The sequence below is a fragment of the Amblyomma americanum genome, unplaced genomic scaffold (assembly GCF_052857255.1).
Source record: "Amblyomma americanum isolate KBUSLIRL-KWMA unplaced genomic scaffold, ASM5285725v1 scaffold_12, whole genome shotgun sequence".
NCBI classification, from domain to species: Eukaryota; Metazoa; Arthropoda; class Arachnida; order Ixodida; family Ixodidae; genus Amblyomma; species Amblyomma americanum.
In genome coordinates this window covers 1,891,213-1,917,462 of record NW_027526484.1, presented here as the reverse complement: position 1 = coordinate 1,917,462, position 26,250 = coordinate 1,891,213, and the positions used below count along the sequence as shown (strand labels likewise).

Here is a 26,250-nt window from a genome sequence, read left to right as displayed (position 1 = left end):
CGGCAAAATTTACTAACCCTTCAAAGTTGTAGCAATAACTAACATTTACGTCAAATCAAACTATCAAGCCCTACCAAATGACTAGTAAGCGATGCCATCTTGTCTGCAGACGCCGTGGTGGCTCAGTGGTTATGGCGGTCAGCTGCTGACCCGAAAGAGGCGGGTTCTATCCGGGCCGCCGAGGTCGAATTTCGAAGGAGGCAGAGTTCTAGAGGCCTGTGTACTGTGCAATGCCAGTGCACGTGAAAGAATCCCAGGTGGTCGAATTTTCCGGAGCCCTTCACAACGGCTTCCCTTATAGCCCGAGCCGCTTTGGGATGTTAAACCCTCATAAACAAAACTACTCTGCAAAAACCTGGTTTAAAGTACAACCTTTAAAGGGGCTCTGAAATGGGCTGTATTAAAGTTGCAGTAGGCATGAGATGTTAAAGCACGTAGATTCCCGAACATTGTGCAGCAAGAATTTTTGTTAATGTCCTTTGTAGAAGCTAAGTTATCTGAAGTCAAAATTTGAATTTCAATGGCTTCGCGCCTTTCCCTCCGAAGGCGGAACTTCCTGACCCGCCGGAGCTATGCGGCTTACTGGCCACGGCATCTGCCTTCCATCTGAAAGAATATAACCAATAGCCATCTCCCAACTGTTGTACGCAGGTGCGAGCGACGGAAAAGGGCGCGAGCAGGAAAAAGTCACCAGAAAGTAGTGGCCAAATTTCGCGCGTGATTGTGGGTCCAATGCTGCTTGTAGAACTGTATTGTTCGGCTCAATTGTCCTAGACAACACAGTTGAGTGATTGCGCGAGTTCATGGGCTCTCCTCGGAAGGTGTTTCAGAGCCACTTAACTGAAGAATGCACTACTATACCCTCTTAGTCACTGCTTCTTTGCGCAGGTGAAGGTGCATAGCACTCTTTTAAATGCAGGTTGAAGCAGCTACCACCAAACGCCTAAAAACTACTTGCATCCCATGGTGCTAGGTTTCCAGTATGATGTGTTGGTGTTATGTGTTATTTTGCACTCTGGAAAAAAATCCGCAAGAGCTATACATTAAGTATGAAGAACACCTGACACCAATAAGAGCGACCGCCTGTGTGCTGGACACAACAAACGTACAGTCGTCAGCACGCTTAACACGAATGACGGAAAGCGTGGCCGGGAGCGGCTTGGATTAACGCCATCGCCGCGATGTGTTGCGCGCTCTTGCCGAGATAACATCACGGTATTTTTGCGGTGGCTGACGAAAGCTGGAGCGCAGCCGGATTTGACTACTCACCTTGTTATTTCGCTTGTATCTAGCCGGCAGGGTGAGTCGCTCACTTGACTGTTTCGCGACTTTTCTCTACTGGCCGCGGCTCACGCGGGCACAGAACACACGTTGCGGTTTGCTTATCTCCAAAAAGCGCTAAAGTGGCGTGTCTTCACACCGCTCGAGCGCTTTTCCAGGTCGGCCTCAAAGCCTGTGATCTAAAGAAATGAAGATTCGGAAGAGCAGAGCAAACGTGGGTTTTTGGCGGTTGTAAAGATTGGACAATAAATTTTCAAATACGGTGGCCTCCTTGCGCTGGTCCTTCATTTCTCACATTCTAGGACAGCGTGTGTCGCTGTGCTCTCGCAGGTTAGTGTCTGGCTTCCTGTTTCGCCCACGCTGCACTGGAGATCCAGTGCAGGTGCGCAAGAGCTGCTCGTGTCATGAGCAAGAGACGTCGATGCAATTCAAAGTAAAATTTTAATGTCTGATTATTAGCGAGAGGCGCCAACTAAACCGAAACGAGCCGATTTTGAGCACAAGCACAAATTAGGAACAAACCAGCCCTGGTTCCAACGAGAAATAAAGGCTAGAGCACTTGTTGACAGTAAAAAGAACATTCTGCCTAATTGACAATGCAGTAGCGCGTGCTCCCGCGCTCTTCACTGCGTCCATTCGCTCAGGCAGGGAATTGTCGAGCGCGTTAACAACCTCTCTGCCAGCCCGCACGATCTCCCATTGTTCTGGTAGGGCAATCCAGAGGTAGTCCGCCGTTGTGCAACTCGAGCCCAAGCGCCTCGAAAGATTAAATTTCTTCATGCCCCAAACATTTTCAGTTAAGTTTAGATCGGAGCTGCGGCTGGGCCCCTCAAGCTGCATGATCGCTTGGCGATCCAGAAAATCTTGCGCAACTCGCGCGGCGTGGATGGTGGCTCGGTCATGCTGAAGAAAAAAAACGACTTGTCAGCATCGCATGGCTATAAAATGCACTAAGGACTTACCGGTGCTGTTCAGGACGCCAAGTCTTTGGGGTTGGTCTCACCGCGTAGAAAACGTCGCTTCGTCTGTAAAAACGACGTATTCCCAGTCGTCCGGCGTCCACTATTCGCGTTCTTGAGCGAACTGGAGTTGCTGGTGGCGATGCGGCGCTTCCAACACTGGCGTCCTAGCGGCGACCCGGTTTTGGATGGCCGCTTTACGTAGTCTTCTGCGCATGGTGTCCGTGCTAGCTTGTAGCCCAAACTCATCGCGTATTTACGCGCTGTCAGGAAGGGGTTGTCCACTGAAGAGGCTACAAAGAGAATATCTTTTTCAGGGGTTATTGCCCGCTCCAGAATTGTGCGTGCAGCATCCTCTATCCGTTCTTCGTCTCTGAATGCCCGGACAATTCGGATTAACCGTGGAAACTGGCCGCCCAACTGTAGCAGTTATTTCTCGCTGCGACATTGTACGGGCCATGTAAACTATAGCGAGGCGCCCTTCCTTCGGCACTCTGCGCGGAATCTTTAGCACACACTTGTTAGATGCATGACTTTATATAACACTGGTCTAGCGTCATCCCAAACTATCGTAAATTTCATTGGGTGTTGCCGCGCCTATATCGGCGTTAGCGCGTTCATGCTGTCTCAACCGGCTAGCTGCCTGAAAACTATCCACTTCGAGCTGCCATATCGCTTCATGCTGTCGTATTATAAATTTCTAGACTTCTAGGCATAAAATTCCCCGAACCGTAACAAGTGGTCTGTGCCCTTGATGATATTCTTACACGAGCAACGCCATTTTACAGTATTATTTCTTCTTGATGCCAATCTTCGCGGAAAATCAAGTGCCATGCATGCCATTTCAGAGTAACTTGGTAAAGACCGCATCAAGAGTGCCCGGATATGAGCACGTGGCAACAGTTCACTTAGTTCGCAGAATATTCCAAAGAGCAATCAATTATAAGGCAATCGGTATCCTCCAACGGCTTATACCATTGGACTCGTTGCATCTCTGGCCAGAGGCTTCCTAGTTTGCATAATAATGCCACCACGGCATCCAATATCTGTTGTCCTCAGCTGCTGGCTCAGGAGACCCGGGTTCAATCCCGGCCGCGGCGGTCGTATTTTGGTGGATGCGAAATGCTGTACGGACGTGTTCTGTGCGACGCCAGTGCACGTCAAAGAACTACAGATGTGAGAAATTATCCGCTGCCCTTCCACTGCGGTGTCCACAACCTGAGTGGCTTTCGTGCGGCATCCATAGCCTGAGTCGCTTTGGGCATTAAATATTATAAAACCAAACGAAGTTTTCCAAAAGAGTCAGATTTTTATCCCAACGGATGCTTATATAGCGCCTCTCGCTAATAATCAGACATTAAAATTTTACTTTGAATTGCATCGACGTCTCTTGCTCATGACACGAGCAGCTCTTGCGCACCTGCGCTGGATCTCCAGTGCAGCGTGGGCGAAACAGGAAGCCAGACACTAGCCTGCGAGAGCACAGCGACACACGCTGTCCTAGAATGTGAGAAATGAAGGACCAGCGCAAGGAGGCCACCGTATTTGAAAATTTATTGTCCAATCTTTACAACCGCCAAAAACCCACGTTTGCTCTGCTCTTCCGAATGTTCATTTCTTTAGATCACAGGCTTTAAGGCCGACCTGGAAAAGCGCTCGAGCGGTGTGAAGACACGCCACTTTAGCGCTTTTTGGAGATGAGCAAACCGCAACGTGTGTTCTGCGCCCGCGTGAGCCGCGGCCAGTAGAGAAAAGTCGCGAAACAGTCAAGTGAGCGACTCACCCTGCCGGCTAGATACAAGCGAAATAACAAGGTGAGTAGTCAAATCCAGCTGCGCTCCAGCTATCGTCAGCCACCGCAAAAATACCAAGATGTTATCTCGGCAAGAGCGCGCAACACATCGCGGTGCTGGCGTTAGTCCAAGCCGCTCTAGGACACGCTTTCTCTCATTCGTGTTAAGCGTGCTGACGACTGTACTTTGACATTGACACGGTGGCATCAGAGCCTACTACGTTTTCGAAGCAATATAATCAAACGAGCATACTCATGCGATGCGCGGAAAGCCTAAAATCACAAAGGTGACACAAACTAGGCACGTTCACTGCGCATGCGCAGGTTAATTCTTTGCTCGCCATGGATTCCTCGTACGTCTGGCCCTCTCTAGCCTCTTACCTCTGTCAGCTAAGATAACATCCTTAACTTTGCAACCTGCTATTGCAGAAATGGCAAATGTGCACAAACGTATGACGCAGAAAAAATATTCTATTGAAAAAACATGCCATTCGCACTACTATATGTGCCATTTATATAATACGACCTTCTGTTTAAGAATGGTTGCTAACCGTTACAGCAGTAACAAGCAATCGAAGTTAGTAAAACGTAAGTGCCGACTTTTACTAACTCTACTTTTAAGACGGCACAACAGATTTAGCAACCAGGTAGTAGAAAGCAGTCAGAGTTGATAAAAAAGTAGTAACGCGTAGTTGGTAAAAAGCGGCACTCTCTAACTGATTACTTTTTAAGAGTATAGAGTGCATAGACAGTGTGCGAAGCACGACGCGCATGCTATAAAAGGGCACTGATGACAGCTCCATCCAATTCTTCTTTCCAGAAAAAAAATCTCTGATTCTTTGTTTTTATGCTAAACAAGCCCTCTTTGCCCTTAGTGACCCTTTAAACACGGTTTCTTCGATATCTTTGCGCTGACCGCATCCTTCACTTAAGGAAAATGAACTACTGAGATTCGAGATAATGGCGCGTGTGGTGCCCGAAGACCATCTGACATTTCCTCCTGCGCTGGAGGCCACCGGCGCCACTACGCGCGCCTTTGTTGAAGGCGCTCCGACGTTTACGGGGCTCAGCCCGGATGGCAACGACTCCCTGCCCTTCACAGGAAAGGGCCGCGCACAGAAGCGGATGCACCGGAGCTTCGCGCGCTTGCTGGAAGCCATTCGCGTCGCCCAGTGGCCCTCGTTTTTGATAAAAGGAAAATGAAGACTAATCTGGAGTTGGCTTGTATCGATAGATTCCAGCTTTTCAATGACAAATGCGCTGCATTAATTGAAAACAAAGCTTTTATAAGCTAGCAAAGACAAAAAGAAATAAATACAGGTACCACCACCACTGTCTCTTTTTGGAAGCAGATTGCGCTACGTAAAGAGAGTTTTTCTTTTTTTTTTTGCACGCAAATCCCTATGGTTGAATGAAAGCAATATTTGGTTCCGATCAGCGCAGACGATGTCTTTTCCCGGTCTTGGAATCTCAAGTTTAAATCAAGTGGCGGATAAATTTTTTACCACTTTTCTTAGCGATTAATGCGTCTTTCTTTGACTGACGGACAAGCATCTACATCGCCAGAAAGACCCATAGCATCTATTTTTTCATAGAACAAAAATTGCCTCGAGTTGTCATCAGCGCCCCTTTAAAGCCTTGCGCTCTTAATATATAGAACGTTGTACCCAAAAGGAGTCCAAATGTACCCGAAACATAGTCCATATGCATCTTTGAGTGGTTAAACTCCACAGACCACACAATACGAATGTCTACTTGGCCACTCCCTTACCCGCCACCTCTCCAACAGATAAGTTCATAACCTGGGGCCGCATTCGGAGTTTGTGTAATAATAAAAAGGGTCATAATCTGCCACAGCGGCCGCACCTGATTGGTCAAAACGCCGGAAGCGGATATCGGTTCAGTTGCGACTGTGAGTGGCGGCAGGATATCACTGCGTTGCGGTTGCCACAGGGAAACGTCCAGCGGCGCTTTTGCTCTTTGCCGACATATGGAACGAGACCAATGCGAGAGCAGAAACATTCAGCCACAAGTTTAGCTGCCCATCGGATTCCACCGTAAAGGGGTAATATGAAAGCAGCTTTATTTGCCCAGTAGACTTCGGCGAACAGAAACAATAGTTCAGATACTCTTTTCTGCACCGTAAAAGTCGGAGGTGTGCTTAAAGAAGAAAATATTGTACGCAATACGCATACCTTTTCAGTAACAGAAGGCAGCCGCTACAGCCGTCGATAGCCTACGGTAAATAAAAGACAGCTATCTTGCTCGCATAACATGGCGTTTTAGATTTACCTTGAGGGTAAAAGGGAACGGAGAAGAAAATTTGTAGCATGCACTCACTCACTGCGCAATGCGCGCTCCGTGTTGTGCTGAACCAAGATGCCGTGACGAATTGCCGTCTGCAACATAGCTGAACGTAAGTGGTCGCTGTTATCGGACAGTTGTGCAGAGGGTAATTTCCGTTTTTCATTCCTTTTATGCATGTACTGCAAGAGCCGCGAAATGCCGCATATAGGTTTTTAATTTTCTGCCGTCAACAAATAAAAGGGGTCAGCTAAAAAAAGAATTTGCTGTATTTCTCTTCATAAATGCGCTGGGAGACTTCGCAGACCAAATTTTCATAAGTTCGCCATGATGCAAGGCGCCGGCATGCCTACACTGGCGCATGAAAACCAACTTGCAACCTAACTCCTGAGAAAAATACAGAGCCACACCACCGCGGCTACCGAGAACAGTAAGGGACGCCGAAAAACCACCTCTGGCATGTCAAACGCGTCGGTGTAGCAGCGCGTCACTGTCGAGTGACCATCCGTGCACATGAGCGGTTTCACGCTGGCAGGCATTACACACGATCATGATGCAAGATGCTTAAACAGCTAATACAGAGTTCTAGAATGGGTAATGCACGTTTGCGCGAAGTAAACGCAACTATTTCGAGGGTCATTATGCTTTATGTTACATCATATAACCTACGCAGACGCGATAACTCCGGTGATAGTGGCACCATTCGGTTTGAATGAAGAGAACAATTTCTGCAACAAACCGCTGCTCGGTAGGCCTAGGAGCTACAGAATTATCCAACCAAATAAAAAGCAGGCCAAATTTATCGTCCATCCAATTTGCTATAGGCAAGATAAGACGAAGCGAGAGTCCCGTAACCTGTTTATAGCCTGTTCACGCGCCGAAAAACACAGTAATACCGACGAGTTCACTTCGAAGCGAGACGCTCGGCTTCAGAGTGTGCCGCCATGTTGGCTGTCCTTGAGCATCTGCTGTAGAGGAGCGTACGCTATGTGTCTGACTTCACCGTCCGATTTCTTCAACCCTTTTTGCTGCATCCGGACCACCACATCCGCTTCCGGCGTTTTGAAAAATGAGGTGTAGCCACTGCGGCAGATTATGACGCTTTTATTATGACCCATACTCGGAATACGGACCCTGATTCTCGGTAAAATTGAGGCAGTGGTACAGCCGTACCCTACATCGCGTGGCTCTTCCTTGCTGTGTTTCACGTCTATCTCCAGTGCCTGCGAGGGCGCCAGATGGACCTGCCCCTTGCTGAGCAGCTATAGGTGGCTCCAACAGCGGTTGTAGAAGTTTGACAGGCATGTGCGCTCTCCAGAGGGTCCCCGTCTCGACGCAGCATTTCATAAAGTCAGCATTAAGGACTGGCTATTCTTTCGTCTAAACGCATTGCCTGCAACGAGTCTTGGAGAATCCCATCGCAATTTTTCTACCGTTACCACCCATGTGTCCCTGCTCATCTGCTCCTCATCCACTTCATAGTTCTTCCCTTGCATGTAATATGCGCCGCTGCGCCTTTAGCTCTCCAAGACGCTTTTTCGGTAGTGGGATATTTGAGATTCCCATCGTGCACTCAGGCGATTAGTGTGACCGCGATTACTGATCTTTGTTTTATTTTCTATCAAACAACCAGTAGTATTGATACGAAGATTTAATCAATTAAAAAATATTTCCGCCGTTGATGTGGTTTAGCAAAATGAGTTTCAGGGCCCGAACTGACAAGGCAGACCTGTTAGGCACATAGCACAAAGCGGAAACTGGACACTGAGACAGCAGCGTTCATTTTCCCTTCACACTTCGAGCCTTAATTAGCCGACTGTAACTTCTGATTTTAAGCACCTTGAACCGCGAATCTGCTTCAGCGATTGATTACACTGTGCATTTATTTTTTTTTCAGAACCATGGTTCCGGTGTTCTTCTGCCTCATGTGCCTGTTTTTGCTGCCTCTTATCACCTCCGGACCAGACGCTAAGGCGTACTTCCGCAAGCTCAATGACGAATTTCAGAGGCAGTGGCTGTATCTGCTTCTTCAAGTCCAAAACTATGACTTCGAAGTCACTGTAGATACTGTACGTTTGCCTCTATGTACGGGGACGTATAATCTATACCGGCCGCTGCAGAAATCAGAAAGCGCTGCATGCATGGAAGATAACTCCATAAATTCGCTAGATAGATCAAAGTTTGAGCTTTGTCCTATGTTTTACCTCACAGCTCCTCGAGCCAGTCTCAATACCTCTGTGAGTGCGTCGGTGGCTTCACTGATTTGTTGTAGAGTGCAGAAAAGCATCAATACAGTGCCGGTGACGTTCTACGCTATGAAGTTTGACCTCTCACTCCTGGATTACATTCACGCACCGCAAAATAACAGGCAATACCAGAATAAGCAGCACGTGGCATTCTCAATAAGCTTGCACTGAATTAGTATGACAGGTTTTCAAGGTTGCGTCTTAGATTTACAAAAGCGCGCCTCAATCTTTGCTGCTTGGCACTCCGCGTTAGAAATGCTAGGCATCTGATATATTCAATATATGTTGAAAGTAAGACCGTCTCTCCAAACAGCAATCAGTTAAGCGCCCCGAAAATGCCAGAACACAGTGGATGTCAGCATATCCCCGTTATGCTTTGATTACAGCCAATTTTTGGACACTTGTGGTACCTGTCTCTGGATTTCCAGTTCTTCCTTGTCAGTTTGCCGATTCTGTTGCTGCTGAAGAGGTAAGACAAGCTTCTATATGCTTATTTTCAGTCATACCCCAATTCAGTCATTACAGAAGACGCGTAGCCCGTGGTGCAGTATTAGCAAAAAATCTACTTGTTAACGTTGCGAATGAAGGGACTGAAAGCGTGCCGTTTTCCTGTTTCTCTTTGAAGTGACGAGAGAGAATGGTGATTGCAAGGAAGGGGGGGGGGGCTGCTTTCACTTTGGTCTCAATATCAAAGAGAAAAACAGGAAACACGCGGTGGTGGTCCAAATCAGGTCCTATGGTGTCGCCTTGAGACGACAGCGTGCTGCTTCCGCTGATAGTTTCTTTGGAACAATGAAGCGTGCGAAACTCTTCAAACACTCTGCAGCTATTTTTGGCTCCGACTACTTGTAACCTGCCAAAAGATCTTTCGGATTCGCAGAAATGGCTTTGGCTTTATCTGCACATAAAACATTTGATTTGATGCTTTTTTTAATCACTGCGCCAGTGATTTCTCTGAAATAACGTCCATTTTTCTATTGTGTGTTTATGTTCTTGCAGGCACGCTGACATTGTTGGACCATTACTTTTTAAATATCGTGAATGTAGATTAGTAAACAGCCGGTTAATTATTAGTACGTGATTTGATCAGAGTTACCGTCTGAGCATTTCAACTAGTATAGCGGCAACGAACGGTTCTCTTTTTGTTTTTCATACTACTCACCTCCTCCTTAGAGTCCTTCAGACTAGCAGTTTTGCGTGCGATTTATGTCTCCGTCTTTAATTTGATACTTTTCTCCGGGAGAACGAATGTTGTACTTTTTGAGCTCAAGTGCTATCACACCTTTCTGTTTTTCTAGTTATATGAGCTTTGTTTTCAATAACTCGCCAAATACTACCAAATGCTGTTAATTATGCGGGCAACAGGCCCCAAAACTGCTCATCTAAGCAGTTGACTCGCGTCTTCTTTACTTGTATTCAAAGAAAAGAAACAAGTTTGTTTTACCATTGATCACGTAGTTAACAGGAAGCCGATAGAAGCCTACAAGGTTGCTTAAAGAGGCTCTGAAGGAGCCTTACTGCCATCTGCATTGGCAAACGTAGTCTCGGTGGCAACTTGCTCTTTTCACCGCTCTTTCTTAATGAATTGCGTTGTCTTCTTATTAACATGAACAGCAGCTGCGTCATTTTTTTAAAGCGCGCCACGTAAAACACTAAGCATACTGAACAAATGAAGAAAGAAGCAGCAGAATAGGCATAAAAATTTATTATAGTGATCCTTACATGCAGATACTTCAAGTTTCACAGGGCAGGACAGCCCACCTTTAATGCAATATAAAAATCACTGGCAAGTAAAGAGCACAGTAGTCACCCACAATTTCTTTTATATTAGTGCCAAGTTTACCAGCCTGAGTGATGCACAGGTCGGGCTGCTGAGAAATATCTTGTTTCATTTTTCTTTTCCCCGCTGCAGTCGTCCAAGGATAGCCGCGGCTGCCTTCGTGCTGTTGTCCTTCGTAGGCTGTTCCGTGGCAACATGGCAAGTGGCCGGCAACGAGATGACACCATTTATCGTTCCATTGACCGAGTCAATAACGTGAGTAAAAAAAAATGTTGGGAATTTCATTACCTAACATGACCTGCTCGGAACAAAAGCAGTCAATTCGTTGCCTTCTACCATACACATGCAACAATATCCAGCCGACGGCAAGCACAAGCATCAAAAATTTTAATAATCCCTGGCGTTTACTTCCACTTTCAGGGTACATGCTCGCGTTTATTCAAGACGAGCGATCATGCGCGCATTTCTTCATTTCAGGAAACAGAAAAAAAAGTGGTACGGGTTTAACGTGATGAGGGTTTAGCGTAGTTAAACCGAGTAGACCTGCGAAAGCAGGTGTTCATTATTGAATTAGAGAAGACACTTAAGCTCCGCCTTAAGGGTGTGACGCGATAGCTTTATTGGGTTAATATCCATATATGCTAAACAGGTTATTCTTTACTTAACATTCATAGATCGCGGTGAGTCCTCGTACCACTACCATCTCAGTGGCGCAGCGGTTAAGCGATGAGCCACTGCTCTGGCAGGTGGCTGTTTCTCTGACAGCCACCGGTAGGGATTGTACGACCGACGTTTCTCTTCCCGAGCAACCTCTCGCGACCAATCAATAATTTAACTGCCACCTGTCTCCCATGGGCGACAGCTGGCGCGACGCTCCTCCGAACTCACCCGAGCTTCTACCCATTGGCTGCAGCTTTCGCAACGTCACTCGGAGCACGGGACAACACCAGACAAGATTCTTGCTCGGGATTGGTACCGCTGAAGTAATTGTTTCGCACTAGTAAATGAACACAGGACGGCGGTGGCGACTACTAATTTCACTGAGGGTTTCTAGATGAAAGTGTACAATAGCGAATTCTGTCTGGAAAATAACGAAATAGTCGCGGAGATTCCGCATGCATGCAAGATGGACACACGGTAACAATAATAACCGCCGATTAGTGAAATCTAGTACGAATGAAACAGGCAAAAAATGACGGTTTAGCCCGAACGAAATGCTAGAATCTATGCTGCGCTACATAAACAGAGACACTTGTAGTTAAAGAAATTCGCACTGCCACTTGGCGTACTTTCACTTCAGGCTAATACCTTTCTGTTATCTTAACATTTTCAGAAGTCGTGGGCGAAAATTTCTTCTGTTTTGAAGCTCTCTTGCGTGGAAAGTATAAACAAGTTCATTATGCACCCAAAACCAAATTAATATCCCAATGCTATCGCACTATAGCATACGCGTAGCACTGCGTACAGAGCGACAGTGTATCGAGTAATCTAGTAGAAATCGGCTGATAAGCAGCCTTTGCATAAGAAATGCTAACCAAGGTAGCGAACAGTCACAGGAAAACTGTTTTTATAGCGAAGGCTGTAAAAGCTTAGCTGAAGCCAAACACAGGTTGTGGGCTCAACGGCAGCCGTGTAACGGTAGCCGTGCTCTAAAAAGTGCTTTTTTTGTTCAGAACCGTGTAGGGGGAGCCGCGGTTTCAAGGGGAGAGGGTGACTGTTGAGCAGGGGGCGCTGAGAAGAGAGGGCGCTGCTTTTAGATTTTTGAGGGGTTTCAAGACTGCCTAGGCGTGACGGTCGGCATCATTTGATGTCGGCGCTGATGACGAAGCACAGAAAACGTAGGAGGCTGGGAATGCGATATTTCTGTTGCGTATAACTTAATAATGAGGGATTTAACCAGGGCCACCCTGATTCAGAGCGGTGGAAACAGCACGTATTGAACTAACGCAAGTGCCACATTGAAGGTGATCAAACGGCGAAGGCGGTATCCGCGCGAGAACCATCATATGCTATCTAGGGCATCAATACTGGCAGAACCAAGGCCTTACTGACCCTATTCAGTCGAGAAGGCTAGGGGAATGAGGGACTCGTTAGGATATGAAGGAAGCCATAAGTCACTGAAATTGAAGAAAGCGTGAAAGAATTGTGTTCTTTAATTTCTCGTTTTGGTCAATGACAAATTAGTAGTGTATTCATTTTATGCTGCGGAGTAAAATGATTAGTAAGCCGAGGAAAAAAATATGCCGCCAATGCGATACGTACCGACGACCGCCGTATGTCTCTTACGGTGCTCTAGGAATTGAACTATGGCGGCGGCCGTCCAACCTTCTACTTTTATGTTTATGGTGGCATTTTGGTGGTATATATTTTGGCATTATATATGCTCCTTGTTGCCTAGTCTGCTGAGTGCTCATCATAGCCACCCTCGTCCATAGCGGCCTTATCGAAAATTCTATACATGACAGCTCCGTACCTGCCATAATACACATGCTATATACTGACTTCCACTGTGTAGGGTTGAAATATGGAGGTACCAGGACTCGGCAGAAATTTAATATAACCCATCAAGGAGCATGTATGCCGTCTATGCATGCATATTGTAGAATCTGAAAACTTGAAAAATTACTAACATTGTTTATTAACAGTGACTGAAGGAGATACAGATCCGCCCATTTAATGAACAGTTAAGAGAGACACCAATACTTCTTTATGTTTCGTTTTTCTTTTCCGCAGGACATTCCTCAGGACTGGTTTCCACTACTACTTCTACCCATTCTACCACGCCGTGTGCTACTTCGTCGGCTGTATGACATATTTCGTCGTCGGAATATTTAAGGAGAAAAAGATTTCAAAGGTGAAAGCTCGCCCATTGTTTATTTTCGGGGAAAAGTTGCTTTGTCGGCATCCAAGATTCCCGAGCGAATTGTTCGCCTCATTTGGCCCACTCCTCAACATTCTGTTTTTTAGTTGAAGCCCGCCTCCTCATTAACATTCAGCAAGTTGGTTGGTGGTTTTCAGTATGGTACCGCATATAACCGTAATCTATAATGCTAACTCGGAGTCCTTTCACATACATGCAGGCCTCACTATGACACACACAGCTGCTCTTTAAAGCAAAAAGCAAAATTTTAAGGACTAATGGTGGGCTTCTCTGACACACCTGGCAATAAGCACGTAAGTAGGGAGCCTAATCACGACCACCAGCTCACGAACGTGTTGAGCAAGAAACGAAGGAGCTCCAGCTTTGCCTGTACAGCCTTCCAAGTCTCCGGCCAAGGGACCGTCCGTGAGTTAGCTTGCTCTGGTAGCGCGTCAGAGAGTTCAGTGTGACATTCATTTAAAGCAGAGGAAACCGATTCTTTCTGTAGCTGGAAGAGCAGCTAAGGGACTTCAGCTCCAGCATGGGTTTCATGTCCAACATTCATGGACAAAATTTTGAATATTCGAAAACTGTAATGTATTGCTAGCGAAATATTCAAGGTAATGGTCCACTCTTCTAATATATAACAAAATCTTTCTTTTATAGTTTTTCCATCGCTCGCATCAAGCAGTTAAGACTGCCATAGAAAGCCAGAGGCTAACACTTTTGACGATAGCAAAAAAAGTCAATACTGCCGAAGGGAGAACTGCGGATATATTGATTGCTATAGTGAAATCTTACAATCTATGAAAAAATTGCGCTGATAAACTCTTCTTTCCGTTCAAAAATTATTTTGTACAGAAATGTTTGGTAAGATTCTCTTGAAGAATTAAGGTTTTTCCTTCTTTACGCAAACAACATCTTCAGTTTCATACTCAAAATGTGGCCGCAATGAAATTCTCTCCTTAAAATGAGTAGAGACCACTCCTTATGTAAATTTAAAGGGCATTCCTGCTGAATCGGCCCCTTTGCTTGCGGTCGCTGAAACTGTGTACTTCCGACGTCTCTTGTGCCACCTTCTGTAAACATTTATACACAAATTTTCTGCGACCACACGTTTTACAATGATCGTTTGCATTTCATTTTGATCTAAAACTCTCTGTTTTCAGGCATGCCAGTTCGCGGCCTGGTTGTTCGCAATAGCCTGTGGGCTCTTCTGCATCTTCATTAAGGTACCCTGGTACCAAGTCAAAGACCCGACTACTGAGTTTGGGAAGTTATCTCTGGCGTTCTTCGACCGGATCCTGTGGTCCATTCTTATGTCCTGGGTCACTATCGCCTGCGCCACTGGACGAGGAGGTATGTCTAAGCCCTATATGCTGCCATCATTTGTCTCCATTCTTACCAAATGTTCCACAAACGATGAAGTCAGTTGAGAACAAAGAGAAAAATTCCGTCTTAATGGAATAAAATTAAGTCAGGCGAATCTAATACGCCCGACAGAAAGTTGATTTCAAGCTAATTAGGGTTTCCTCATTAGGTAGACGGTTTCTCATTAGCTAATGAGTAAAGCAAGAGCTAATGAGCTAATGATTTCAAGCTAATTTCAATCCAACGTGATGTGGCGAGTTCCACACATCGTCAAAGAAACTCAAATATATTTAGAAGTGGAATAAAGGCATAAAACCCAACTTGAGACAGAAAGGCTGGAAACACTGGAGGAGATCAATTGAAAAGGCTCTAACAGAAATGGCTAGCCCTTCAGTCCGGAGAGTGCATTTCCACAGTTTTATGTAACACCTTTGCCGAAAGTACAATTAGGCAACGCGGTTTTTTTCTGATGCGTGTATATGAGCGCTTATGACAAACTTCAGTTACAAATCTACGTTACGAACGAAAAACCCTTGTCTTCACCTCTGGAGATCGTTTGGTATTTAGGGGTGCCGTAACTGCATGCTCCACAATACGTCTCAGAAGCAAACGCCGTTGCCTGGTTACCTTTGACAAAAGGCGATACAAACGCAGCAGTTTCAGCGCACATATTTAAGTGCCAGCCAAGAAAGAACGCGGATGGTGCAGCTGTACACGGTAAAACAATCAAAGCAGACAACAGAGACGTTCGCTGAAAGTTCAACAGAAAACGGAGAGAGAAATTTTGTGCCAGTGATAGTTTATCAGAGTCTTTTAAACAAGAATAGCGGATGGTCATTCGAGCGGGTTATGCTACATTATTTGGCGAAAAGAAAATCGTTGCAGACCATGGTATCTCTCTTCGCTGAGCCGTCGCCTCCGAGGGGAACTTTTAAAGAGGCGTTTCAAATGACCTAACCTCTCTTATACCCTTCTGAAAATAGCACGCTTAACTGCGATTACGATGACCGTGGTTTTCGCTACCCGTGGTTACTGCTGTTCACACTGCGGACCAAACTGCGAGTACACCGCTAACCACGGTTATCGAGAACTGAGCTTGACGACGTTGGTTTGCGTCTCTAACCGAATGGCGGCCTCTTCGGAAGGAAAGTGCTCGTCGGCGTCCTAGTAACAGCTGGCCCGTATCAACAACGTACATTCTTCACACCAAATCACCTTTTAAGAGCGACACATTAAAATAGGCAGTGTCTATAGTGCCGTCATATATGGCGCTTTTACACATCCTTCGAGACCGACCGACGGGGCCGCAAAAGAGCACTGCAGCACCGTACCACGGTGCTCAGGCTGCGCATTCTATCGCCCTAACGTCGAAAAATGACCGCTCCTTACCGCATCATGAGAGCAGACGACAAGTTCCCAACATTCGCAGTGCCGGATGCCGCGAGCTTACCTCAGTGGTGCAACCCGCGAGCGTGGCGGACGACGACGCTCTGGCAGTGCGCTACTCTCTAGTCGTCGCTAGGCATAATTGGTTTCATATGGAAGCTACAGCGGACAGCGCTTTGCAATTCGTTAGCGCGATAGCAAACGTTCTACTCATGGCATAGTTTTAGTAGACGTTTTTAGCGTACCAGAGACGTACTATCGGAGATGTATACCGGTTTACCGGACCCCTCTTGCGCATGCGCAGGGACATTGTTGGGATGAGGGGGGCCACTGCGCGTGCGCAAGAGGGGTCTGGTAAACCGGTATATGTCTCCGGTAGCACGTCTCCGGTATGCTAAAAACGTCTGCTGTCAGCCCCACTGTCTCGTACTAAAATAAAGATGTGGTCTATTCCAGCGACGCCGTAGCAGGGGCGCTAGCGCACAAGCAGACCTGGCGAGCCGCGGCGCGCCTTTGGCCGCCATACTATGCAGCTGTGAGGAGAAACTTGCTAGTATCGCAGTTCTCACTGCAACCAGCTTCTCGATACGGGTCAGCCGTCCTTAAGAAGAATTCCTTTTTGACATTCTTTTATCCCAGGGCTTATTATTTATTGGGACAACCCTTTGAGTGCGAAGGTACTATTTCGATGGGTCAACCCTGAGCAAGATCTTGGTATGTTTGCACGTTTGCGGTGTTTGCGGGTTTGTGCCAAGGGAAAGTAACAAATAAAATAAATCAAATAAATATCCCTGACTGAGAGTCAAACCCACGGTTGAGCGGACAGGTAAGCTTCGCAGGCCGCAGCGCGAGAGCCCTATAGGCTATCGCCGCAGCGTTTTTTCTTTATTGCATGGATATAGTGCGGAAAAGAAAAATCTGAGTGCGTATGCCTCAAAATACCAGGCTGTGTAATACGGTCCCACCATACCCCTGCACGTCCCCACCTTCCCTTACATCAATACTCTGGGAGGCACACACATGCATCTTGTCAGGGGAGACAGCTAGGCTGCTCTTCTATAGGGCAGCATATACTCCCCACAAGAAAGCGCACTGCCCACGAAACAAAGATTTCGACGATCGCGGTGATTCGACCGCACACACCTCGTGTTGAACTGCAACACCCTCTTGCGCAGTGCATTGCACGTGGTGTTGTTCATCGCAAATACTACTGTCAAACTTATTCGCGCTTTGAGCTATCTGGTGGCGGAGAGATGTGCGTTGCATGCGTTGGTGTGGAACACGTTGCGGCAGATACACAGCACTTGAGGAATACGCGTTGACGTTGGCAACATTGATGCACAAACCTGGTACTGGAGCATAGGCCGCCGGTGTGCACTAGGTGAATTTTCATTGACGATGCAAAAGTTGAACACGCGCATAACTGGCACCCTGTGTCAGCGGACACCTCAATCGTGCTTTCAGGTAAGCTGCGGTGGTGTCCACCTGCGAAAAACTGTGCTTTCGCAAAGTACTTCGTGCTTAGCAATGCTAAACCGCCAGCAACGTGTTTGCTTGGCGCGGACGGCTTGTGGGAGGCGCGGTGGCGTATGATGATTGAGGCAGTGCTATCAACGGGTGGCACTGTCGAACGGCACTCTAGATACTGCGTTGTAAATAACAAAGATATCTGAAAATGTAGCCTCGCTCTGCCGATGATCTTCTCACTTAGTTTGTTCCACCCAAGCGGCCATTGGCTGCGCTAACCAAGAACCGAGGACAGCCGTGTGACATCGGCGAGCTGCGATTCGCGATAATTTCAGTTCTCTAACCACTGTTAAGCTTAACCGCGGTTAGACTGCCCGTGGCATTAGATGCCCCGCGTACTACCGATTACAGTTCTGTCGGACTTGAGTGGTGCTCAGCAGCACTATATAGACCAGGGTTCTCCCAACTTTTCGGCAAGACTTATGCAATTCAGACTTATCAATGCTTTAGGTTTTAGAAATTTTAGATTTATCAAGCAGATAAAGTTGAAAAAGTACAATAATATAAAACACAGACCTACGGCATAAATGGCAACCTTTTATTTATATTTAATATTTCAATTCAACTTCTCTGGGCAGTACACAACCTATGGACACAAATGTACAAATAGCTAGTAACACAAACAGAAATTAATATTTTTAGAAATGCAAAACGCACACAATATAAATACGCGGCCATATGAGCAGAAATGAAATGTCCAAATATGCGCGGCGTCTTGTGGTTGCTAGCTCCGTAGGAATGTCAGTACAAAGATATTCCCTTCAAGGGAGACAGAGAAGCACAAAGGAGAGGTGTAATGCGAACAGTGCAGCTGATGTGAACCGTGGCTACAAACCTATTGTGCGCATAATTAGCAGAGGCTTCAAGTATTCATCAGACAAATTGGATCTTTACTTGGATCTCACGTACTTCATCTTTGAAGTGTAACAAATTGCTTGCGGCTGCAGGTCCGATCCGTCAAAATGAGCGAACTGAAAACAGAAACAGTTTTCTAGCATGATCGAGTGCTAGTCGAAAATAATTGCCAATAAAAAGTCTGACGCGATGGATGCGCGAGACCAGGTTTCGTGCGTGGTCGCCGCGCGGGCTTGGGGCCGTGCACCCGTGGTTGGGTTGTGACCCGCCCCGACGCGGTTGGAACAACTCCGCAGGCTGTAGTTTTATGGCGCCTGCAGTAAAAACCTGAGCGGCTATGGCGACCTTCGAACGCCGCAAATCCGTGCTTGACATCTGCTGCGTGTGTCGAGATACGTCGAATATTTGCTTGTCAATTCACCACGGTCCGTTTTTTCTTCCTTTTTTCCTTAAAGATTACAAACCGGCAAGATATAAAAGACCACTGCTTAAAACGTCATGTTTATTTCCTTGCTTGAGAATCTCCGATAGTGGCTGCCTGGAATAAAAGTATGTATGAACTTAGCTGGCAGAGTTAATAGGGTTTAGTAGGACTGGAGTCTGCAGAAGGGACTACGAATGAAAAGAAAGCGACATTAACAATGGACCAATCTTTAAAAGTATGCATTCGATGTGGACCGACACCGCTTCATGGATCTACTCCAATTAGATTCTTCTGAATGCTTGTTGGACTTTTTTATTGGGAAACTGCCTGCTCCTTTTCTTTGTTTCCTGTTGATTGTTTGCTTTTGTTACAAATGTAATAAAATCTTGCTTCATACCCGAGTTGACTCTTGTTCTGATGATTTCTTTAAATGATACATGCTTGCCTGGTACATACCCGCTGACCTGCCTACCCACCCACAAGCACTCTATACATACGTGTGGTAAAAAATGTGTACATGAAAATTCGAAGGGCAATAAAAATTAATAATACTTTTATTATTATATTACTAAACAATAAGAACTGAAGGGACACAAATTTATGGAAGGGTAGAGCCAACTTTTGAGCCTTTCTGCATTTCTTGCTGCGTGTAATCTTCACGATGACACCACCTTAACACGCCGCAAGCTTTTTACGGTGTTCACAAAATCGTCCAATAACCCCTCTAATAATCGTTATTTCAAAACTTGCGCATTCGATAAAACGAAATATGAGAAATTCACGTTGGCTTAAAGTACTCAAGATAAGAATTTCGATGCAATAAAAGAGTTTTGTGAAATTTGCACCCAAAAGGTCTATTGCTTGTTAGTTTGCAGGCCATCAATGTTTTTAGGAGGTTATGTACGCTTCAGCTTGTATTACACAAGTGCCGAAGTCGAATGTGCCTTTCATAAATTCGCGGCTTGGAACAGCGTCACACAGTGCAGAACACTAACAGAAATTAAGAGCACAATTGAACTCACAGTGGGGCCTTAGAGCATGTGTTGAAAGGATGCGAACCTTGTAAGATTTCTGGCGACAGCCGGTGGTCTGATTCAGCTGCGTATTCGGCCCGGACACCTGCAACCAGGGTCACTGCACGGCGATAGGCATCTTGGTTCGCACGGCCGGTCCTCGCGTGGTTTATTGGATTCGAGACGGAAGATTCCACTGCCGTTTGTAAACAACATTGTTCCCGGTAGATCGACCGTGCGGCACGGAGGCAGTTAGCGACCGCCAGAACTGAGCAGGGGTGACTCACCCCTTCAACTGTGCCTGCTGGCCGGCGCCTCGCCCATTCGGACTTCCCGGAAGACGTGTCCGACTTGACAGCGGGAGAACTGTCGTTCGGACGCGAAGACAACGCTCTCTCTGGTGGGGGCGATTGTCCAGCGGCACCCTCTCTCTCCGGCGAGGCATGTGACGGGGGCGTGTCCCTATGTGAAGTGGTGTGTGCGTGTGTACGACACCGCAAGTTAGGCCACGCCCAACCTGGCGAAGACCTCCTCGAACCTGGGGAATCCTAGGGACCAGACCCTTTTTAAACCGGACGACGAGTGCCGTGAGGAAGGAATCCTCGATCATCCTCAGATCTTCTCAGATCCTCAGACCTTCCCCCATCACCCTCCAATGGGTTCCAAAATCTCGTAAAATATGTAAAATAAACCACCTGTACAGTTTCCTTCATAACCAAGTCCGACAACGTCATTCGGAGAAGGGACCTGCGGCGCTGAAAGAGTCAGCTCACTCAAGGACCCCTCGTCCCCAACAACTGGTTGGCAGCAGCTGGGATGGACCGTGCGACATTGTGCTTTCTCAACCGGTAAGCGTTTCGGCATTTTGATATAGGATTCGCCAGGCTTCAGATGTTGAGAGAATAATCTAGAATCACTGGGAAGTGTATGTCAATTGAGAAAGGGTAATCTCACGACATTTTGAAGATAGCATTGCCAAAGCGGAGAAAGCGTTGTCATGGACCTTATGAAATTGTCAAAGTCGGACTTGCTGTTGTTATGCGAGGAACTGTCAATAGAAGTACAGGAAAAAATTACAAAACTTTAAATATGCAAGACAATTAAAAAACACGTAGATGACGATCAGCTGGTAGATACGTGGAATTTGGTACAGGAAGAAAAAAGAAAAAGGGAAGCGGAATGGGAAAAAGAGAAAGAACGGCAAAAGTGGGAAGCTGAAAAAGAAAGAAATATAAAGCGATTGCAGCTTGAAAGCGAAAATCGAAAAAAGGCGACAGTACGAGAGCCGGGTCTCCTGAAAGAGTAAGCTATGTACAATCATATAGAATGAACAGATTCATGCAGCCCTATGAAAGTGGAAGGGACATAGGATTTTACCTGGGAAACATTGAGAGAACTTGCGAAAGGGAGAACTTTGCTCGCAGTACATGGCCGCAACGGCTTCTGGCACTCTTGCCATGTGAAGTAGCTGAAGTCATAGCGAGACTTAGCACACAAGACGCAGCTGACTACGAAAACGTCAAAGCCAGCCTGCTAAAAAGGTACCGGCTGTCAGCCGAAGCTTTCCGACAGCGATTCAGGAACGCAATGAAAAACGATAGCGAGGGCTATCCGGATTTCGCGTATGGCCTAAAGACGAATCTGCTAGAGTGGCTAAAAGGAGCCGAGGTTTGTGAAAGCCGAGACAAAATCATCGAGTGTTTTTGCCTTGAGCAATTTTACCGAAGCATTCCCCAAGTGGTGAAACTGTGGGTTCAAGACAGGGAAAAAAGTCGACACAGTTGAAAGGGCAGCTGAGCTAGCAGAGGAGTACGTTTCGCGCAGAAGCTTGAGCACTGAAGAGGGTGCGTCACACGCTCGAAACGCGATGCGAAAAAAGGGCCTTGCAGAAAGACTCGAAGTGCTAGAAGTTCGGAGATATCGGAGGCAACGAAGGTAGCGCCAGAAAAGCTTGAAGAACAGGCGAAGAGACAGGGAGCTGACAAAGCCGCGAAAAAAGAGTTTGAGGCTAGTAGGCCATTTCGTTGCTACAACTGCAATGGTGTCGGGCACTTTGCAGCCAAGTGTACAAAGCAACGTTTGGTGTTCTCGTGCGTCGAGGATAACGCCGAGAATATAGAGCTCCTTAAGCCATACCTGCACGAGCTGCACGTTAACGCGAAACCGTGCAGGGTGCTTCGAGATAGCGCCGCGACGATGGACGTTGTCCACCCGTCTTACGTGTCAGTGGACGATTTTGCGGGAGAAGTCTTGTGGATAAAACAGGCAGTAGAAGAACACAGTGTATGCCTTCCCATAGCTAGAGTGAGAATTTGTGGACCGTTTGGAGAGCTAATCACTGAGGCCGCAGTTTCGAAGGCCGTGCCACTTCAATATCCTTACCTCTTCTCAAATCGATCAGACCAATTGCTACGCGAGAGAGGCCAGAAACTCGGAAGCGGGGTGATACAAGCTTTCACAAGATCGAAAACTCGTCAGCTCGCATCTCAGCTAAGTCAGATTCCCGAACCTCAGGTAGCCAGAGACGCACCAGCCAGCATATCGTTGCAATCAAATGAGGAGGGAAGGAAACCAACGAGGAATGAAATCCAGACAGCTGACCGAGCAAATGAGCGACGAGGGACTTCAACCACTAAGTCGGTAGAGGAATCAGAAAACGCTGAAGGATCCGTTTTATCTCCAACATCGCGCAGTTTTGATCGCCTTCTGCAGGTGAACAGGGAGTCCCTAATAAAAGAACGGAAGCAGGATCCCACTTTGGAAAGACTGCACCTTACAGCTAAAGAGGGCATCGCGAGACGCAACATAACGATGCATGAGAAGGGAGGCTTACTATACCGACACTACCAGGACAGAAAAGGCAAAGCATTTGATCAGCTGGTCGTGCCCGAAAAATACAGATCGGACATTCTGAGTCTCTGCCACGAAAATGGCTGGGCAGGACATCTGGGAATCAATAAAACAAAGAAGCGGCTATTAATGGAATATTATTGGCCGGGTTGTTTCAAAGATGAAGAACGCTACGTAAAATCATGCGATGCGTGCCAGCGCGTGGGCAAGCCGGGAGAGACATGGAAGGCTCCACTGAAAATTGTTCCATTGATCTCGGAACCCTTTCGCCGGCTTGTAATAGACACAGTAGGCACTTTGCCTACAACGAAATCAGGCTATAAGTACTTGCTTACTATGCTATGTCCCGCCACAAAATTTCCCGAAGCAATTCCGTTGAAGGACTTGAGCTCCACAGAAATAGTCGACGCCCTTTTGTCAGTGTTCGCGAGAATAGGATTTCCGGCCGAAATCCAAGCCGATCAGGCGACGGTCTTTACAAGCGCCTTGACGACCACATTCCTAGAAAGATGAGGAATAAGATTGTTACACAGCTCGGTGTACCATCCGCAGTCCAACAGTGTAGAGAAATGGCATTCGGTGCTGAAGCGGGTGCTACGTGCTCTTTGTTATGAGCATAAAGCAGACTGGGAGGATTGTCTACCGGCCACACTTTTCGCTTTACGAACAGTCCCCCATGAAGCTACGGGGTTTACCCCAGCTGAACTCGTGTATGGAAGAGCCCTCCGCTCTCCCCTCCGAATGCTGAGCGAAATGTGGGAAAGGACAGGAGAGAACCAGACAGTGGTTGAGTACGTGCTTCACCTACTGGACCGCCTTAACAACACGAAGGAATTAGTAAATCGAAATATGAAACCTGCCCAGGAGGCCGCCAAGGTCTATTATGACAAAAACGCGCGCCTTCGAGGTTTCACCGCGGGCGATCGCGTGATGATCCTCCGGCCATCGAAAAAAAAACAAGCTGGAAGTTCACTGGGATGGTCCAGTAGGAGTGTTCCAAAAACTTTCGGAGACGAATTACGCGCTAAGGCTTCCAGGCAGGGGAAAGCAGGTGAGAATCTATCATTGTAATCTGATGAAGCCGTTCGTGGAACGCAGCGGGATCGTCAATCTGACTCTAAATGAACCAGAAGAGCTGGACAGCGAGAGTCAGGGTTGGAAGGGAGGTGCTGACGCTAGTGACAACGTGGAGAACATTCTGGCTCACTCCGTGAATGCAGATTTCCTAAGCGGGACACAGGTCGACACGCTAAAGCAGTTGTTGAGCGAATTCGCTTACCTGTTTAGCAGTCGCCCGGGAAAGACACACCTCCTGAGACACGAAATCGAGCTCACCTCTGATGAGCCGGTACGGTCGAAACCCTACAGGGTATCACCGCGGCAAAAAGAAATAATGGACGCGGAAATTCAGTGCATGTTGGAGTTAGTGGTTGTAGAGCCAGCAGAAAGTGACTATACCTCACCGCTAATTCTTGTTGAGGCCCCAGGGAAAGATCCTCGTCCCTGCGTGGATTATAGAAAGCTGAATACAATTACCAGGGATCAGCTATACCCGATTCCCAACATAGAGGAAAGGATATAAAGGTTGAGCGGCGCGAAATTCATTTCCACCCTCGATCTCGTACGAGGATATTGGCAAGTTCCACTCTCAGAAAGGACGAGCAGGTATGCCACTTTCATCTCCCCAGCGGGCACCTTTCGACCCTTAATGCTTAGTTTTCGGTTTAAGAATGCCCCCTACAGCTTCTCGAAACTCATGCACATCGTACTGAAGGACATGCAGTGCTTTGCACTCCCTTATTTAGACGATGTGGCAATTTTTTCGGAAACCTGGCAAGAGCATGTAGAACACCTAAGGACCTTGTTTTCCAGTTTATGACAGGCTGGACTGACACTGAAGGCAGAAAAGTGTAGATTTGGTTGCGCACAGGTGACGTACTTGGGCCACGTTGTAGGCCAGGGAACTAGGAGCCCATCCGAATTAAAGATTGCCCCGATCGCAGCATTTCCGGAACCACGGACGAAAACGGACATTCGCTCATTTTTGGATTAGTTGGGCACTACCAGCGATATATTCCTAGCTACTCACAGCGGGCTAGTCCCTTAACTGACGCCTTGCGAAAGGGAGCACCTACTAACGAAAGTTGGGATAACCAAAAAGAAAACGCCTTCAAAAGCCTGAAGGAAGCACTCGTGTCCCGACCCTTCATTAGACCCCTGACTATGGGAAAGAGTTCATAGTCCAGTGTGATTCCAGTGATAGAGGGCTGGGTGCTGTCTTAAGCCAAGTTGGCTACGACCATGAAGAACACCCTGTTCTGTACATCAGCCGCAAACTGACCAGTAGAGAGGAAGCGTACAGCACTTCCGAAAAAGAGTGCGCGTGTTTAGTTTGGGAAGCACAGAAGTTGTCGTGTTACCTGTACGGAGCAAACTTTGTATTTGAGATTGACCATTGTCCTTTAACGTGGCTGCGACAGATGTCCCCCAAAAATGGTTGCTTGCTCAGATGGTGTCTGGCTCTCCAACAGTACAATTTCTCGGTGCGTTATAAGAAGGGGAAACTGCACGGAAAGGCTGATTGCTTGAGCAGACTGATGTAAGCGGGAGAACTAAGAGGAATCTCCTCCTGTGTGAGTTTTTTTTTTACTTTGTTCCGAGTAATCCGGCTGTGGCAGTTTCAAAAGGGGATGTTTCACGCTCAATCGGCACAAAATTAACCCAAATGTGAACACAATTTTTTAAACGTGTGTTGTTGTCAATGGAAGAAGCCTGGTGATTCTTTGGCGAAGTCCGAGCGCTTGCGGGTGGGGCAGTGCTTTGCCGTTTGGAACGTCCCACCTGCGCTTTCCTTTGTTGGTGGTGCTTTGGGTTCTGCCTTGGGGGCGATGATATTGCAATCCAGGGGACCAACACGGACGCCATCTCATCTCTTCCTGCCCAGCGGTCGTCAACGCTGGACATTCGAGATTTTTCGGGCCGCGGAGGAGCTGTAAGGTTTCTGGCGACAGCCGGTGGTCTGATTCAGCTGCGTATTCGGTCCGGACACCTGCAACCGGGGTCACTGCACGGCGATAGGCAACTTGGTTCCCACGGCCGGTCCTCGCGTGGTTTATTGGATTCGAGACGGAGGATTCCACTGCCGTTTGTAAACAACATTGTTCCCGGAAGATCGACCGTGCGGCACGGAGGCAGTTAGCGACCGCCAGAACCGAGCAGGGGTGACTCACCCCTTCAACTGTGCCTGCTCGCCGGCGTCTCGCCCATTCGGACTTCCCGGAAGACGTGTCCGACTTGACAGCGTGAGAACTGTCGTTCGGACGCGAAGACAACGCTCTCTCTGCTGGGGCCGATTGTCCAGCGGCACCCTCTCTCTCCGGCGAGGCATGTGACGGAGGCGTGTCCCTATGTGAAGTGGTGTATGTGTGTACGACAACGCAAGTTAGGCCACGCCCAACCTGGCGAAGACCTCCTCGAACCTGGGGAATCCTAGGGACCGGACCCTTTTTAAACCGGACGACGAGTGCAGTGAGGAACGAATCCTCGATCATCCTCAGATCTTCTCAGATCCTCCGACCTTCTCCCATCACCCTCTAATGGGT

At 47.3% G+C, this 26,250-nt stretch overlaps 1 protein-coding gene across 1 annotated transcript in view; it reads left to right on the top strand.

Moving 5' to 3' along the window:
• Positions 1–26,250, top strand: part of LOC144111896 (nose resistant to fluoxetine protein 6-like) — a 52,440-nt gene that overhangs the window by 21,189 nt on the left and 5,001 nt on the right. The window contains exons 9-13 of the mRNA XM_077644924.1: positions 8,234–8,405; positions 8,969–9,051; positions 10,495–10,617; positions 13,096–13,216; positions 14,392–14,581. Coding sequence (XP_077501050.1) covers positions 8,234–8,405; positions 8,969–9,051; positions 10,495–10,617; positions 13,096–13,216; positions 14,392–14,581 — 689 coding nt within the window. The remainder of the gene's footprint in view (positions 1–8,233; positions 8,406–8,968; positions 9,052–10,494; positions 10,618–13,095; positions 13,217–14,391; positions 14,582–26,250) is intronic.